The 16,066-nt window shown below is 38.6% G+C and overlaps 1 protein-coding gene across 4 annotated transcripts; it reads right to left on the bottom strand.

Annotated features, from left to right (window-relative positions):
- Positions 1-1,999: 1,999 nt before the first annotated feature.
- Positions 2,000-13,754, bottom strand: LOC139145077 (quinone oxidoreductase-like). Of its 4 annotated transcripts, none has more exons than XM_070716023.1 (9): positions 13,538-13,754; positions 10,152-10,287; positions 6,893-7,048; positions 6,486-6,649; positions 5,511-5,562; positions 5,209-5,358; positions 4,683-4,784; positions 4,237-4,335; positions 2,000-3,358 (listed from the first exon to the last, which is right to left on the bottom strand). In XM_070716023.1, exons 2-9 carry the CDS (start codon positions 10,242-10,244, stop codon positions 3,188-3,190), a joined length of 987 nt encoding a protein of 328 aa, XP_070572124.1. In that variant the 5' UTR covers positions 10,245-10,287; positions 13,538-13,754; the 3' UTR covers positions 2,000-3,187. The 4 variants fall into 4 exon arrangements, with proteins under 4 accessions (XP_070572124.1, XP_070572123.1, XP_070572122.1 ...); XM_070716022.1 differs by lacking the exon at positions 13,538-13,754 and adding an exon at positions 11,503-11,619; XM_070716021.1 differs by lacking the exon at positions 13,538-13,754 and having other exon boundaries at positions 10,152-10,409.
- Between the last annotated feature and the right edge of the window lie 2,312 nt (positions 13,755-16,066).

Below are 16,066 nucleotides of genomic sequence, written 5' to 3'. Positions count from 1 at the left end.
TTTAAGGGCCATGAAACATCATTTTTAATGCCTTTTGGGGAGGGGTCATCATTTTTGGCGCAACTGTAATGATGACAAAATGTGGCCGATATAGCCCTTCGTCCTAAAATATCAAATCATAATACATTGAAGTCTATTTGGCAAATCATTAATATTTTCCCCATAAAAACATGTTATATATGCACATTTAAACGTGTTTGATAATTCATGTACTTTGCTTGAAGTGGCGGGTAAAAAGTGCATGTGTATAGAAAATACGGCTAGTTTTCAATCGGGTTCGAACCCACAACATACGGCATCAGTCGCCTAGCGGAGAGGCAACAGAGAGAACCGCTCGGCTAAATCCCCACTCTTACAAAAGAGTGGTTCAATAGCCGGCTAAGTTGTTACATTTTTCTTACTGCGACCGCGCTCCACACGTTGTAGAGGTGTGAAGCACTCACACACGTACGCTCACTATCACACATCGCACACACAAACTTTATCGAAGCATAGACCTCCGTTTTTAAGGTCTATGATCGAAGCGAAGCAATGAATACATCGCTTTAACTGGGCGAACGATAAAATTGATTTTTGGATTACATTGATATCGGTAATGTTGATTCACTATACATGGTAGTATTTAAGAAAACTATAATAATATTTTTCGAATACAAAACTAGCAATATCTGTGCATTTATAAACGTTTGATAATTGACATAAATGCACCTGATTGGAATGGGGTGGTTCATCTCGTATGTGTATAACAAATTTGATTTTGGAATTTTACCGAAAATGTTCATCCATTATACATGTGAGTCTATGACTAAACTGTTAATATTTTTTTCCAATACAAAAATTACAATATTGCAATATTTACTTGATTAGAATAAGATGGTTACCGAAGTGCATATGTGTTCAAGAAATCTGATTTTGGAATTTCACTAAAAATGTTCATCAACTATACATTTTAGTCTATGAGTAAACTATGAATAAATTCTACAGTATTAAACTAACTAAATCTGTGCTTTTATAAGTGTTTGATACATGTACCTGATTCAAATAGGGTGTTTGAAAGTTCAGATGTTAACAACAATTATGATAATGGAATTTCACCTAAAAGTATTATTTCACTTCTCATGGTAGTCTACAGGTAAACTATAAAATAATTTTTACCCACGAAACTTGCCATATCTCTAATATGTAAGTAATAGAATTGTTCATTGCTCTCAGCGAGCTCAATTTACAAGGAGACAAGCCTGTAAAAGTTGCCAAGGCAAGAGGTGTATGTGACAGATAATTATACTTTTATTCAGATTTACAGTTGAATGACTTCAGAGAATAAAATCATGAAACAAATCATCTTTATTTCACATAATATTTTTGAACACTGAAACTGCTTTTTGTACCTCTAAATTGTCCAAAAGGAGATGTACATGTATCGTACATGACAATTCACAATTTGTCCCCTCAGTGTATCAGAGAGCAGCCGTCGATATCTGTCTCAGTTGCTAAAATTGTCAACTATGTCCATGAATGTGCACCCTTGCTTTTACCATGTTACCGATGCGATCAATGTACCGTTATTCATGGTAGTTACATATGTTTACGGGAAATACGGGCCATTTTTTGGGTTTCAGTCGGGTAAACGTCCCAGGCGCCGAGCACGTTTACCTGACTGAGACCCAAGTGGTCGGTATTTCCCATTAACGTCCAAGTATACTCGTAACTATAGCGATTTTATACTGCGAATTTGGCGAGTTAAGACATTTCAAAAAAGTGACTTTCTCGATAAAGCTGTATGTATTACAGAAGTAACGTATCTTTTTCATTACGAACAGTGCTTACGAGCAATTGCCAAAAATCAGTACAGTTTCCCATGTGTTATTCATTCACGAATGAACAAATACTCAAAAAAAACATTTGCTGATTGGGCCGTAGACGTGCTGCGTAGTGCGTGATTGGGTAATTGCAGATATTCACATTTGCAGGTGCAACTAAAATCACATGCAGTCGAATATTTAAGTGGAGGTAACACGTAAAGTCTCATTCTTTTGTAGGAGAGTTGCCGCTTTAAGTTCCCGATCACAAAGTTCTTTGAACCCGATTGGAATTAATTTGGGATAATTGGATCTTCTTATTTTTCAAATTTCTCAAAATTGTTAGGTGCCCTATAGCTGAATGTTGCAATATTACAAATTATTCATAAAAACAATTGTATAACTTAAAAAGAAAAGCGGATGAGCTTGCATTTGTAGATTAAACCGACACGACTTCACCATCCAATTATCCCAAATTAGTTCCAATCGTGTTTCTGTAAGATCAGCGATTGCGTGAACTTTCTCAAAATAAAGGCTGTTTACATCTTAAGTCACAAATAAAATAAAACTGTGAAATACATGTATACACATAATATACGAGACTTACATCACTTCCCGTTTCGTGTTATAAATATCCGAGTATATACATTTTTATTCTGTAAATTCACCTAAGATCGCAATACATCAATTTTTCAGTAAAGATTGCAAATTTTTCAGTGCTTTCCTGCAGTATGCATCAAGGCCGTAAACCATAAGTTGAAACAGATGCTGGTAGCAGGTAATGGTGGGATGAGACCAACCTCCATCCACATGTCAGGAAGTAGGTCTCATTCAAAACAACATCGTCGTAAACCACGTGCCTCTTTACGGCAACAGCTCAGCGCTACCCGTCTTGATTTTTGCGTAGGTCAGCGGAGCGGAAATTATTGCTCTGGCTCGCGAGAATGTCAACACAACTACGCTTGACGGGCCGAGCTGCTCCAGCTATCAACTTCCTGCGCCAATTCTTCTCCCTGATATAGGCCTAATTGTATATATTTATTTATGCAAAATTTTATTTATGAGGAGCGTTTGAGTATGCAAAGTGAACATATTATGAGTTTAATGGAAACTATCATTTAGACTAAAATATTGCACTATCCAACCGCTGTCGGCTACGGTTATACATATAGCCATCTTTTCTTTGCCCAGTGTGTTCAGAAGTTTACTTATAAATAGAGATTGTAAAACCTTTTGCTGTAATTAAATACATAAAATGTGCCACCAAGAACAGTTTACTTGTGTGCCGTGCACAGACTTATGAGAGCACGTTGCCTGCAAGGAATCCTACATCAAAGCCACAGACTAACGCAATGTTAACAGATGATTCAATGATACATGCTATGCAGCTAGCCCTGGCAAATATTCAAAATCTGTTTTCCCAAGATGCCATTCGATTTCCCGAGACTCTGGACGGCAAGTGAAGCTTCTTCCATACGATACTGCCTGCCAACCAACGGAACTAGTGAGCCAGTCTTGACATTGTGTTCAATGAAATCAAACGCTTCTTCTAACTCTGCCTGAAGGAGAGGACAGGAGCGATTTATAGTACCGGTAATTGACAAGTGACAAATAGAAACGAGAATTGACAGTTGAAAAAATATCAAAGTTATGAAATTGAAAAATCTGAAGTTATGGATATCATCTGTGACGATTGTTTCTGTTATATTGTAAAAAAATAATCTTTGAATCGTCGAGTCAAATATGAAATGAAGCCAAAAAGGATGCCGTTCATCAAATAGGATGATGTTCCAGGAATAAGTACAACTGATGACGTGAATTTGTTGTGGGACGACATTTTTGTCATTTCAGCAAACTAGGATGTGTTTCATTGAGACAGTGCTATTTATATAGCAGTTGGACGCTACTTCTAAGTGCTGTAGTGTGTTCGCCTAGACGCTGAATACGTGTGATACAATCTTTGGTTTAATGCTTTTTGGATACCTGTGACGCATGCTGATGTTAAAAATTAGCCCTTTTATTCCATGCTTTTGGCGAATGTCAAAATCGCCAAGAATAGGTAACTTACATTTCAATGCATTTTACAGTAGTTTGTCTGTGCGTAAAGTGAGATTTTTTTTCCTGTAGAGTCAAACTTATCAAAACAGGTTTTTGTCCGATCTTTGGCAATCCGGACTAAAATTCCTTTGTCAAAATAATGCTGCATACTGGAAATAGGCGTCGTGTTTGCAGTCTCTATCCTCTCTGTCTCCACGATACATTACGATGGAGAGATCACATACTGTATGGAAGCGAAGAAAATCATGATGTACCTGTTTTATCAAAAGTTACCTATTTTCCCTTGCCTGCAATCGTTTCAAGACTAGAAACTGATGAAACCTGGTAAAAGTTGTGTCCTAGCCTAACGTATTGTATTGGATTTTATTCATTAACTTACTTTAGTTGCCGTGATCAACCCAACTCCTTTCACATCAAGTTCTTTCGGCATGAGGCCAGCCAGAGGTGTCTGCAGATGTCCAGGACCTCTGCCAATAACCTGTGTTACGATGACAAAAAGCAAAAAATTTCATTTTCGGCTGTCGAAAGAATAGCTATAGGCTTGTTTGTTTTTTTGTTTGTTTGTTTGAACTTTTCGAACACAGTTTTACAGGTACCTGAGATCGCATTCCCTAAGGATGAATTTTTCGCTTCGTCTCATCGCTACAGTTATTGCAACCCACCACCATTGAGTGATCATTTATTCATAACAAGACTTTTAGAAATTTTAACAAAATCGTCTAACGCCAACTGAAAACTTTGACTGTTGACGTCATCAGTATCGACGGTCCACATCACGATATTTCGAGTAGCACCATATCGTGATAATAAACGCGTACACCTTACCAGAATTCTTCCGTTTGCAGCAGACATCTTTACATCTCCCTCAAAGTTCAGCGATGTTGTTGTTTCCACGATTAAATCGACCCCCTTGCCACCTGTTGCGTCCTGTAGGCAAATTGTCATGCACAGGAATAGGGAAACAATGAGGAAAAAAGAAATATTTAACTGTTTACTTTTCAAATGAAATACTGGTAGCTTTGTGCAAGTACAACCAGCACATACAACCCTGAGTAACGGTGTCTCTCAAAACTTTTGTGATACATTTTGTCTACCACTTGTGGTTGATGGTTCATTTTGAAGCTCATCAAGTAAAAGTTGCCAGCGGCTTATTTTCGATTTTTTTAATGGAAACCAAAACTTTCAAAGTTGTAACGTCATCACCCCGAAATATTCTTGAAATTCATTGAAATTGTCTAGGAATGACACTAGTTTGTTTTCCTTTCCAGGTTTAGAAGCTCAACGAGCTCGAAGGTAGAAGTTGATAACATTACGAAGTCCACGATACAAAAGAAGAACGCTTTTCACTTACAAGGACCTGTGTCACGTGCTCTGGCGTTTTGTGATTGAATACTGAGTCGGCTCCATTTTCCCTGACGAGATTCTCGCCTTCTCTCGTGCTCGCCGTGCCAATGACTCTGAGACCTAAAGTCCGTGCAATCTGACAACACGCTAGGCCAACCTGAATAAAAAATCATTTTTGTTAATTTAGAAAGCTTTCATCACAACCTGGTGATAGAGTATGTAAAAACGTCACTTAATTGTGGCACGAAGTCCTGGGCAGATAAATGACAAAGGTTAAACAAGTAAAGGCAGAGTTTTGAAATCACTTACCGAGCCACTGGCTCCATGTATCAGAATAGTTTCCCCGCGTTGTGCTTTTCCTCTGAAAGGTAATGTGGAGAAGACTTGAGTGTCATGTATGCAAAAGAGGTGGAACTAAAACGTCTGGTTGGGTTAAACTGCTGTTCTAACGCCGAATATCAGTGACGTGCAAAGTACGGAGTGATAGCAAGAATTTTCCTTACAATATCAGATATCAACATCCATAGTAAAGCAAGGGTTGTCAGTTTTATGGATAAATGTTAAAAGCCGAATGGAAACTATTGGCGTGCGTGGGTTTCAACAGGTCCCCATAGTTTTGTGAAGCAACTGGACTCCCTAGGATTATGATTCTCAATGTAAACAAATGTATAAATTGATCAGTGTAGGCCAACTTTTCGTCAGTTTTGCCAAACATCTTTAGCGATCTTAGTTTTTTGCCAGCCAAAACCTTTACTGGGAAGTTTCTCTCGGAATGAAGATAAGATGACAAAATACTTAATATTGAATTTTACTTCTGTCGATTAAGTATAATATGTGTAAAGTGACATGAACACAATGTCAGAGGTGATTTTTTAGTGTAAATGATATGGAAAAAATAATTTTGACGTTGCGTGCATATACTAGTGAAAATATGAAACATACTATGAGTTATACACTGCACAAAAAGAAAGTTAAATGATTAAATGTTATTTAGGATATACCAGCTCATGGTGGGTCAGTCTAGAAACCTCATTACTGGTAGAAAAACAGTACTTTACACGTTCCCTGTTATACTGATGCGTGAGAGTATACATTAGACGATTGTTTTAATATAGAAGATGTCAAATTTTACTCCATAGAAGATTTGGTTGTAGATTATAGCGTTTGGAAGATTGTTGTGATATGGGACTGTTTAACAAAGCAATGAATTTGACGAATCTGAATTTCGCGAGAAAGACTAGTCCCTCGATCATTACTCAGCCTTAGCCTCTGATAACTACTCACCGGTGGACTATAGCTCTATATGCCGTCAAGTATGGTGTTGCCAAAACCGCTCCTTGCTGGAAAGAGACATTTCCTGGTAGATGGCGCACTTCGTCTTCCTCTACTGAGACATATTCAGCGAAGGACCCCATCTTCCGGGAGAATATGTACACGCGGTCTCCTGGCTGCAAGGCAGGCGAGAAATTCCACAGTTAAATCGGTTGAAAAGTTGGCCCATTGAAACAGAAAAACACAGTAGATTTTGTGGCGAACAATCTTCATTCGCTGAATTACTTGTGGACAAGCAAAAGTTAAAACCCATGGTTAAAAAGCTATTGTCAACCAACATCTTAAACGAAACTAAGTTCGGTTTCCTATATGATAACACTGACTTTTCTCTTTTCGACGGAAGGATATGTCACCCTTACCTTAAACTTGGTGACGTCACCCCCGGCAACTTCCACAATGCCCGCAGCATCAAGTCCGGGTATGAATGGAGGATTTATATGCAGACGATTGAACTGACCAGTGGCGATACCCTTGTCGATTGAGTTCACTCCAGCTGCGTGAACCTTGACCAATACCTGCCGAATCAAAACATATTGTTAAAATTTCCACTTTGAAAATGGTCTATTTTTTACTTTTTTTTGGGGGGGGGGGGCGTTGACCATTACGTCTTGGCAGCGGTTGTCAAAAACGAGGGGAATTATGTATTGGTAGCAATGCTTATCTTCTTAAAAAATGCACAGATGAAGGTGGGCTGAACTAAATTTCCCAAATGATGGAAAGCGAAAATAAAAGCGTATTGGCATTTTACTTCAAGTCTAATAGTTTTACCCTATAGGTAAGTTTGAACATTGTTGAAGAATTTACCACTGGCAATATTAAAATAATTGTTTTCACGGAGACCCTTGATTTCATTCTTGACAATGAAGAGGAATATAGGTTAAATTTGCTTGTTTGGTAATTTTTATGATGAGAATATTTGTCTTTTGTTAGTTTGGAAATACTAACAAGACACAAAGCAGATATGCAAGACGGTCATATGGAAATTTCAAAATAGCATGTAAGTACTCTTTCGTATCTAAATATTGGTAACATAAAGCCAAGGTATTTTTTTCAAACTCTGTGGTAAGAAATGAAAGAACTCCTAGATCTACTGGGTCTCACATGACAGGAAAAAAATTGTCTTCATGATTTAATAGGAATGCTATTTAGGGCGAGAACAGGACGCAACAGGATACTATTGAAATGCCAACAACTTTTCCTCGAAGTACGTATAATTATTAAGCTCTGGCACGCCCTCAATACGCCACTGTATCTTCGACCAGAAGACTCCCCCTGGCCCTCTTCCGATTGAAAAAGTTCTCTATTTGTCCACGTCTACGTCATCTTAAGCTCCCCGATCCCTGCTTTAAAAGTGCTAGATCACTGGTAACTTTCCCGTCTGATGCTGATTAAAGAATGTATTTGTCCTTTTTCTCTTCCGGCCACTAATACGATGAAAAAATGTCCGCCAGAGAAGTGTGTGATAACGTGTGTGGTGACGTATGAAGATTTGGAGGAAATTCATTAAGCATGCATGCTGCACAAAACTGGAGGAACAAAATTGTCAAACATTTTAAGGGCGAAAAAAATTCCCGCCAGCATCCTAACCATTCGCTCTGCGTGGCAAGGCTGTGTGTCAGGTGGGGACCTTAAGCCGGTATTAAAACACAAACCTGCCACGCAGAGCCACCCGAGCATCCAATACGAAGATATAACGGCGTGACCCTTAACTGCAAGGACTTGGAAATAAGGAGCTGTGCATTAACGTGTATGGGAAGCCGGGCATTGCAGAATATTTCTCGAGCTCGTCGAAAAATAAACTAGGAGGCTAAAGATTTAGCCATTTTCACATTGTTTTGATATCGGTTGAACACGATGCTTTAATTTGTCTTCAGCATTAGCGGATTGCACAGTATTCACTTTGTACAAACAATCACTTCTTTCTGCCCTACCGTGGTCGATAGCCATATAGAAAATCAAATCGACGTAGGTCACTCGATACAGGTTGACACCGTGATAGGGACTGTGATAATATTGAAAATCGACTGTTGAGAAGACTGGGGTCACCCCCTCCCGACACACACATAACCACACCCCCGGCAAAGGTTTGACGGGTTCTCAACGTGTCAAAGGTCATCGCAACACTACGATTCTCTGTTATCACTGCTATCGATCATTGAACCTTGTTTCAACTGTACGCCCTCCAGAATCAGGATGTTGGCAGGGCAATGTGTGTCCATCCGTGACGACGACGGATCGCGTTTCCTCGGGAGCGCCTCGACAATCCTCGTATCCTGGTTTCTTGACCGGTCTAACTATATTACTGGTGTGTCAGTTAGTTATCCGATCAAGATTAATGTCTGTAATTATTGCCTAACTTTAAAATGCATAAAAAGATGGAATTTCTCGGGCCATAGTTTTCTTTCCCGCTAGTAAACAAATGGAAATCATTTTTGTAAGAATAGTATGCCACAAGAAAATAAATGTAATATTTATTAAAAGTTATTAAAAGAGACATCGACGGAGAAAAATCACTGAAATTATACGCCTGGAAGAACGGGTGTTATGAATATATTTTCCGTGGGTGTCTTCTTTTCCCGATTTAAATATGTTTTTGCTCATGCGCGAGTAATTTTTATCAACTTCCTGTAATATTCGATCAACGACATGCCAGGATATTTATTTTTTCGTTTTCTATGCCATTAAACCTTTTGCTCGTCACATACTACTAAAATTGCAGTGGTTCCAATGAAATGGAAATTTCGCCTTTGAAATTCAATGTGTTTCTGAAACTGGTGTGTCCTGAAATGGTCACCTACGGGTAATTCCTTTTCGACGATATACCGTTAGTATTAACTCATCCATTTGCCACTTATGGACAGATTAACAAAATTTACTTCAGTCTGCTTACGGACAGAGTAACAAATTCCGTCCGGGATAAAAGCCTCTTCAATGTGCCTTGGAGAGAGATATTCGGACTCTTAAAATTTATACTTTTCTGGTCAACTGCTTGTGTTGGCTAATTTCGAAGCTCTTGGAGTAAATGCAGTTTTCACCTTGAAAATTGATAATGTTATTTTTCTCCATAGACTTGAGACAAGGGCCGGGAGGCGGCCATTTTGAATTTCAAATGTCGGTATATTTTAGGTATCTTGGTTCTCTGGAACCAAAATTTGCATGGTGACCCTAAATTGTATATTTGATTTTGAAAGAGAATGGTTTAAAGTTTTCTTTAGAAGAGTTTGAGCAAAAGTTTAAATCTTTCAGTTTCGTGGCCCATACTACTTTAATTCCAGTCCACCATCGGAACGGATCTATTAATCATTAACCAGGGCTAGATTTCCAACAATTTTGACTCTTCTTAAAGTAAAATGGCGTTTTATCGGATTGAAACGGTCTCAAAACGGTAAACGGTATGAAATTCCAACGATCGGACATTTGATCATTCATCGAGTCTGTCATTGCACCGAAAATACGAGTACGACAACAGACCTTAATTGCTCTGAAGCAATCATCAAGCAATTATCAGATTGGACGGACATCACATAAATCGGACTCGGAGTCGCATGATCGTATCTGCTCAAGAGCAGTTGGGACGAAGACGAAAAAGCTTACACCAACCACACATGTACTACATACCTTCTTATTGTCGTCTATGTCAGGTTTCAGAGCATCATTCCATACTTCGAGGCGGCAAGGCATTTCGAAACTTGTGACGTAAACTGCTCTCATTTTCAATTAATGAAAAATCCACACTGCCTCAATGAATAGACGGCTAAATTAAGGAGAGAAGAAGAAAAGGGCTATATGTGATTTCACTATTCGATGACAGGCGATATTTCTATGTGTCATACCTGCTGCGCGCGATATTTTATTGGCTGCTGTGTCGGCTAAGTACGCATGAGCAAATCGTACATTTCGTAAACGTCCGCTAATCTCTATAGATAATGGTCGGATTAGTTGGTTGTCTTTGGATGACTAGTATCGCAGATAACAGGAGGGGAAAGAAGATTTCCTCCCCTTCCCATATGTATGACATAACATTGATAATCGTTGTCAGAAATTAATATTTGACTTTCAGTTGAATAGGTACCGTAGAAGCTAATTTCAATCTGATTTATGATATGTGTACTAAGCTATAAAGTGTATTTATTCATCCGTTTATTTTACCAATAAAACTGCTCTCTACTCTGTCTCATTACTATAACATATTGATGATATAAATTACGAATGTACTATGCAACAATTCCGGAAACTATTTTTGGGCTGGTGTTTTAACTCCAACATGTGACATATTTTTCAGTATTGTTTTCGTTTGTAATTTAAGTTAATTTCTAAACCGACTTTCATTGTCGTGTAACTGGTGTTCATCTTGCAATGATATAGAGTACGAATGTGTGACGCCAAATTTTATCGCTGACAACTAAACTTTAGGGTTCACTATAATTAATTTAATGAGAGTAATATCGAATATATACCATTTGTACTATTTTCAGGGCCTATACTTTGTATTCATGGTTTAGGGGAAAGTGTGAAAAAATGCATGACACGAATGAAATGTTTCTGCCACTTTAAAAGACGCAAGTGGGCAATCAAGGCATTCGCTAAGGAACGAAAAAAAGGAAGTTCATCCCTAAACCGTGAGGAACTATAACTTATCATCCTACACTTTGTATCAGTAGCTTAAGGTAATTTTATGACGGAATGGGAACCTCACTTCAGATAACATTGAACCTGATCCTGAATTCTACGAATAACCGATCGGGTCGAGATAAAACAGGTGTGACGTAACGCAATGTCTGCGTACTTGTAATACCTGCATTCCGAACATGTTGAACGTACTGTCTTACCCATCTCTGTCTGTCTGATGTCTGTTTGTTTGCCTGCCTCTCTCTCTCTCTCTCTCTCTCTCTCTCTCTCTCTCTCTCTCTCTCTCTCTCTCTCTCTCTCTCTCTCTCTCTCTCTCTCTCTCTCTCACCACATGACTTACGTTTGAGAAAACGTGGTTATACTTGAACATTAAGATCTTTCCAGGAAATCCTTTCAAGTGAACACTCTGACGTTTTTCTTATAGATTATATACTGTGTTTGTTCAGCATTTGGCAAGATGCCAAAAGCGTAATGCTTAGGGCATGACACTCGCTACGACTTAGCGTACCATGCATTGCTATCGTTACGAAATATATTTTGAAATGTGCTGTTATTTTTTTCTCCTCGACTGAATTAAACTACAAGGAGATCATTTACAATATCTAAAAATATTGTAATGACGGAGCAACCATCATTAATGAATGGTCTGTTTCTCCTGTAGAGGCTTCGGTCAGAGCGCTTTCCTGCACGTCAAAGAGTAGTTCACCTTCATGGAAAGAAACAATTTAAAAACAGGGCTTCCCTCCCCAAAGTTGTTCAACTTCTCCAAAGCATCTCATTAACATTATTATTTGCCTTGGTATGCAAATTTGTGACTGTGCAAAATGTTAAAAAATTTAGTCTATTTTCTGTTGTACTGTGGGACTGCCAATGACATGGCCAGTGCATAGTAATAAAGTAAAATGAACATAAAATGTGGAATAGCTAAATAAAAACTTTCAACCCCTCTTTGATACCTTCATCCAAGGATATTTTATACATCGCCCAGGATGTTCCTATCGGCAGGCAGGGTCAATGAACTGTAATGGAACGCAAAATGCAGTTGGTTGCCCCTCCGAAAGATGGATCACTTGAACTTTATATTAGACACCAACAAAGATGATATGATTGAAGAAATAACAGTCCTTATCAAACTTTTCCGGCCTAACTTTCTGGTAACTTTCAAGAGCAACCCCTATATATGGGTTTAGGCCTGACAGGGTTAAGTACTAAGTACTGACATTCCATGGGTCTGCCCCCCTCCGCTTCAGAAGCTGGTGCTACCCTATGATTGAAATCATCAAATTTAAATATATTCATGTAAAGAATGACACTTTTCAAGGAAAACATCATCATTAATGTATAAACTTAAAAGTGTAATAATGGGTAGTCAAAATGAAGCCAGTGCAGGTTTGGTATTTTAATAGAGAATGCAAACAATTGGGCCTATATATCGGCCTTGTTGTTGAACTGGGGAATCGATATATATATATATATATATATATATATATATATATATATATATATATATATATATATATATATATATATATATATATATATATATTATATATATATATATAATTATTATTATTATTATTATTATTATTATTATTATTATATCAGCGTGTCAGTCACGCAAATGCGCCATTCTGATTGGACGAGATACGTTTTCACTGAAACCCTAGAACTCGACGTGTTGCTGAGATACTGATAGGGGTAGCGCCTTCTTGTGGCAGATAAAGTCTACAGAATGTTTGCCTCAGCACGTGACAAACATTTTTCTACGAAAATAAGGCTCTGCCGGCTGTCCCTGAATTTCCACGCACTCTGATTAGAAAAAGTTGGCTCTCCGCCATTTCGTTTCCGCTCGTCGCAGAATAGATAGAATTGAGAGTCCAGCGAGAACACGCCTACGACACTATACATATTGCTGTGATCGTAGCAGTTTCCGCGAGGTTGTGATATGGCGGCATAGGCAGTATAGGCGTACTTTTCTTCAGTCCTGATGACTTTGAAAGAAGTCCAACGAAAGAAGATTACCGTATTTATTATTTATCACCGAAGATACCGTATTCTACCCAGTGCTGTCCCCGACATCGATTCACGAGAACAGTCGTCACGTGGGGTGCCGGGATAATAGATTCTTCGTCGATTGGCCCCCAGCCGTCTTGCTTTTCTTGGCAGCAGTGGCTACTAAGGCGTTCACCCCACGATCTACGCAACAGCCTACCACTTAGCGTGACGTTCTGTTGATATGCAAACAGCTTGGAGCAAGTGGTACGGGAAGCCAGCTTCCGTATTTATGCTAAATAAAGATTAATTATTCCAATTGCAGAACCGGGGCCTTTGAAATGTCCAGTGACTTTGTAGTTAGGCCAATTCAACAAACTTACGTTGAACTTGAACGATGAGGTGACTGGTCACAACATTCTGAAATTCCGTTCAATTTGCAGTTCAATTCGTCGTTACGGTACCCCTTTCTTAGTAAGATTTTATGAGAGAGAGAGAGAGAGAGAGAGAGAGAGAGAGAGAGAGAGAGAGAGAGAGAGAGAGAGAGAGAGCCGTCAACAAGATATTAAACTGCGGGCGACGACAGGCAACCAGTGCAGACTGTACCTGTGTCATGTGGTCGAAGTTGATGACCTTTCAAAGAACTTCTGAAGAAATCTAATTCGTTGTAAAGTGATATCATGAACCCGGAATCAACGACCCTTTCGTATCCTTGTTGCCGACCTGAGCGTCGACACTTGCGGATCATTTCACTGGCCCTGCAAATAACATATTCATTAGTTTTGTAAGTTTTTTTCCGGTCGGGACATCTTTTGCTGTTACAGCAGTTGTCAGGCTGAGGAAAATAAAATACCCCTCCCTATAGTAGCTCCGCTTGGCAGGGCTGTGTGTTACCGGCGTTATACTGCCTCGGACTGCCGCACTGCTACGCACAGCTACCCTCGCTAGAGATCATTGATTTTAATTATTATAAAAAACAGAAACAAAATTTCAGCTATTTACACCATTTGCGAGAGACCCCCAGACGTATCTTAAGTTACACCAATACGTAGTGGCAAGTTATCTGAAGTTATATAAAGATGTTGACGGAGAGTATTGTACCCCACCTTGCGGGATAAATGGCCCCCGTTTATTTCAACTTCCGGTGAAGTTGTGCCAGAGCCATGAACTTTAGACTTTTTAAATTTACCGTGTTGATATGTAACCGTGAGCACATATACACGGACAGTGTATAGATTGCAAGTAGTCTTACTCGCGGACCATATTCAATGTATTTCGTCACTCTATATCTACTGTATCTAGTGAGTGTTAATCGTGCATTTGCACTTTAGGGACTGGTCAGTTTCTTCAGCCTGGGGGGGGGGGGGCCGGTGGATTCATGGGGGGGGTCACCCTGTTTTTTACTTTGGTGATAGGGGGGTTCACCATGTTTTTGAAATGCCCAATAGGGGGGGTCAGTGTGTTTTTTGAATTTTGACACAGGCTCATCATTGCCTAAAATGCTAGTGTCAGCCACAAAATTCATCATTCAGTTGTATTTTTCGGCGCGCCCTTCGGGCGCGTAACTTTAATAATCAGTCATATTTTTCAGCACGCCCAACTTTAACATATCAAGCATACATACATCAGAGATATCTGTATGTTCAATATTTTTCAGCGTGCTCTTCAAGCTCATTACTTTAATATATCATACATCTTTCAGCATGCCCTTCAGGTGCATGACTTTAATATACAAGGCATATATATCAGAGATATCAGGATGTTTCATATTTTTTGGCGCGCCCTTCGGGCGCCATACTTTCAGAGATATCTTGATGTTTGCTAAGTGAAAGTGTACCATTATGAAATCTGCATTTCATATGAAAAGGATGACAAATTCCTGATACTTTTCTGTTCTCTCTGTGAGAATTCAGTATGAGAAAGCAACATGCAAAAATATTTCACAATATATATTTGATACAGTGACTTATTTTAGAGATAGAAAAATGACAAGATATCTTTCCTTCTCATTGATGCAATTATTTTCCTTTGTTTCATAGGTTTTCTGTAGAAAGATGCTTTTTATGAACAAAATAACAGTTAAAAAAGGCAGTTTTTGTCATTATTAGCTGTGCTTTTATGGTTTCAATGTTACACAAGAAAAGGTCCTCTCAACACTGTACACATCAGATTTGGCTAAAAAAGCTCTCTATGGCTCCTCAGTAGATTTAATTGGATGGTTGGCAAGTCTTAACACCCATCAAAGTTTTTGATTCACTGCTTTTTCCTCTTTGATATTAATGATTGACATCCATTTCTGTACAACAGTTCAGGACATCTGGTTAAGCAGAGAAAGTGTGAAATACATTCACAGCTCATTCAAAATACAGCTCATTCAAAATGTACTGTATTTAAACTTTAAGATTGACACTTTGAAATTCCTATCTTACAACTGACATGTCAACAATTTCACTAAACATAGAATGACTATTTAAAATATAAATATATGTAAATTAAATATAATATATATATATATATATATATATATATATATATATATATATATATATATATATATATATATATATATATATATATAATTTATGTCCATCTTTTGTTTTACCTTTGTCGCGCCTTGGGGGGGGGGGGTCACCCTGTTTTAGAAATTTGGAATAGGGGGGTCACCCTGTTTTCAAAATTTGGAATAGGGGGGGTCAGCCACTTTTTGACGTCGGCAAAAAATAATCCACCGCCCCCCCCCCCGGCCGAAGAAACTGACCAGTCCCTTAGGACAAAATCGGGAGATCGGAGCGAGAAAGTGAGGCTTTATCGCAATTGGTGAGAATCTCTTGTTATTCACGCCACCATCAGTGAGAATTTTTTAATTCTTACTGGTGAGCAGTGAGAAATGCACTCCTTGGTGAGAATCAAGT

The sequence above is a fragment of the Ptychodera flava genome, chromosome 12 (genome assembly GCF_041260155.1).
Source record: "Ptychodera flava strain L36383 chromosome 12, AS_Pfla_20210202, whole genome shotgun sequence".
Lineage (NCBI taxonomy): Eukaryota > Metazoa > Hemichordata > Enteropneusta > Ptychoderidae > Ptychodera > Ptychodera flava.
Note: the sequence above shows the minus strand (reverse complement) of the source record. Positions and strands in the feature narration are given on the sequence as shown.

Excerpts from the sequence above, each read along its gene's own strand:
- LOC139145077 (XM_070716023.1), bottom strand. The coding sequence starts at position 10,244 with ATGAGAGCAGTTTACGTCACAAGTTTCGAAATGCCTTGCCGCCTCGAA. Across the intron at positions 6,650-6,892 it reads GTGACGTCACCAAGTTTAAG|CCAGGAGACCGCGTGTACAT; the intron begins GTAAGGGTGACA and ends CCTGCCTTGCAG. Across the intron at positions 4,785-5,208 it reads AGCACGTGACACAGGTCCTT|GACGCAACAGGTGGCAAGGG; the intron begins GTAAGTGAAAAG and ends ATTTGCCTACAG.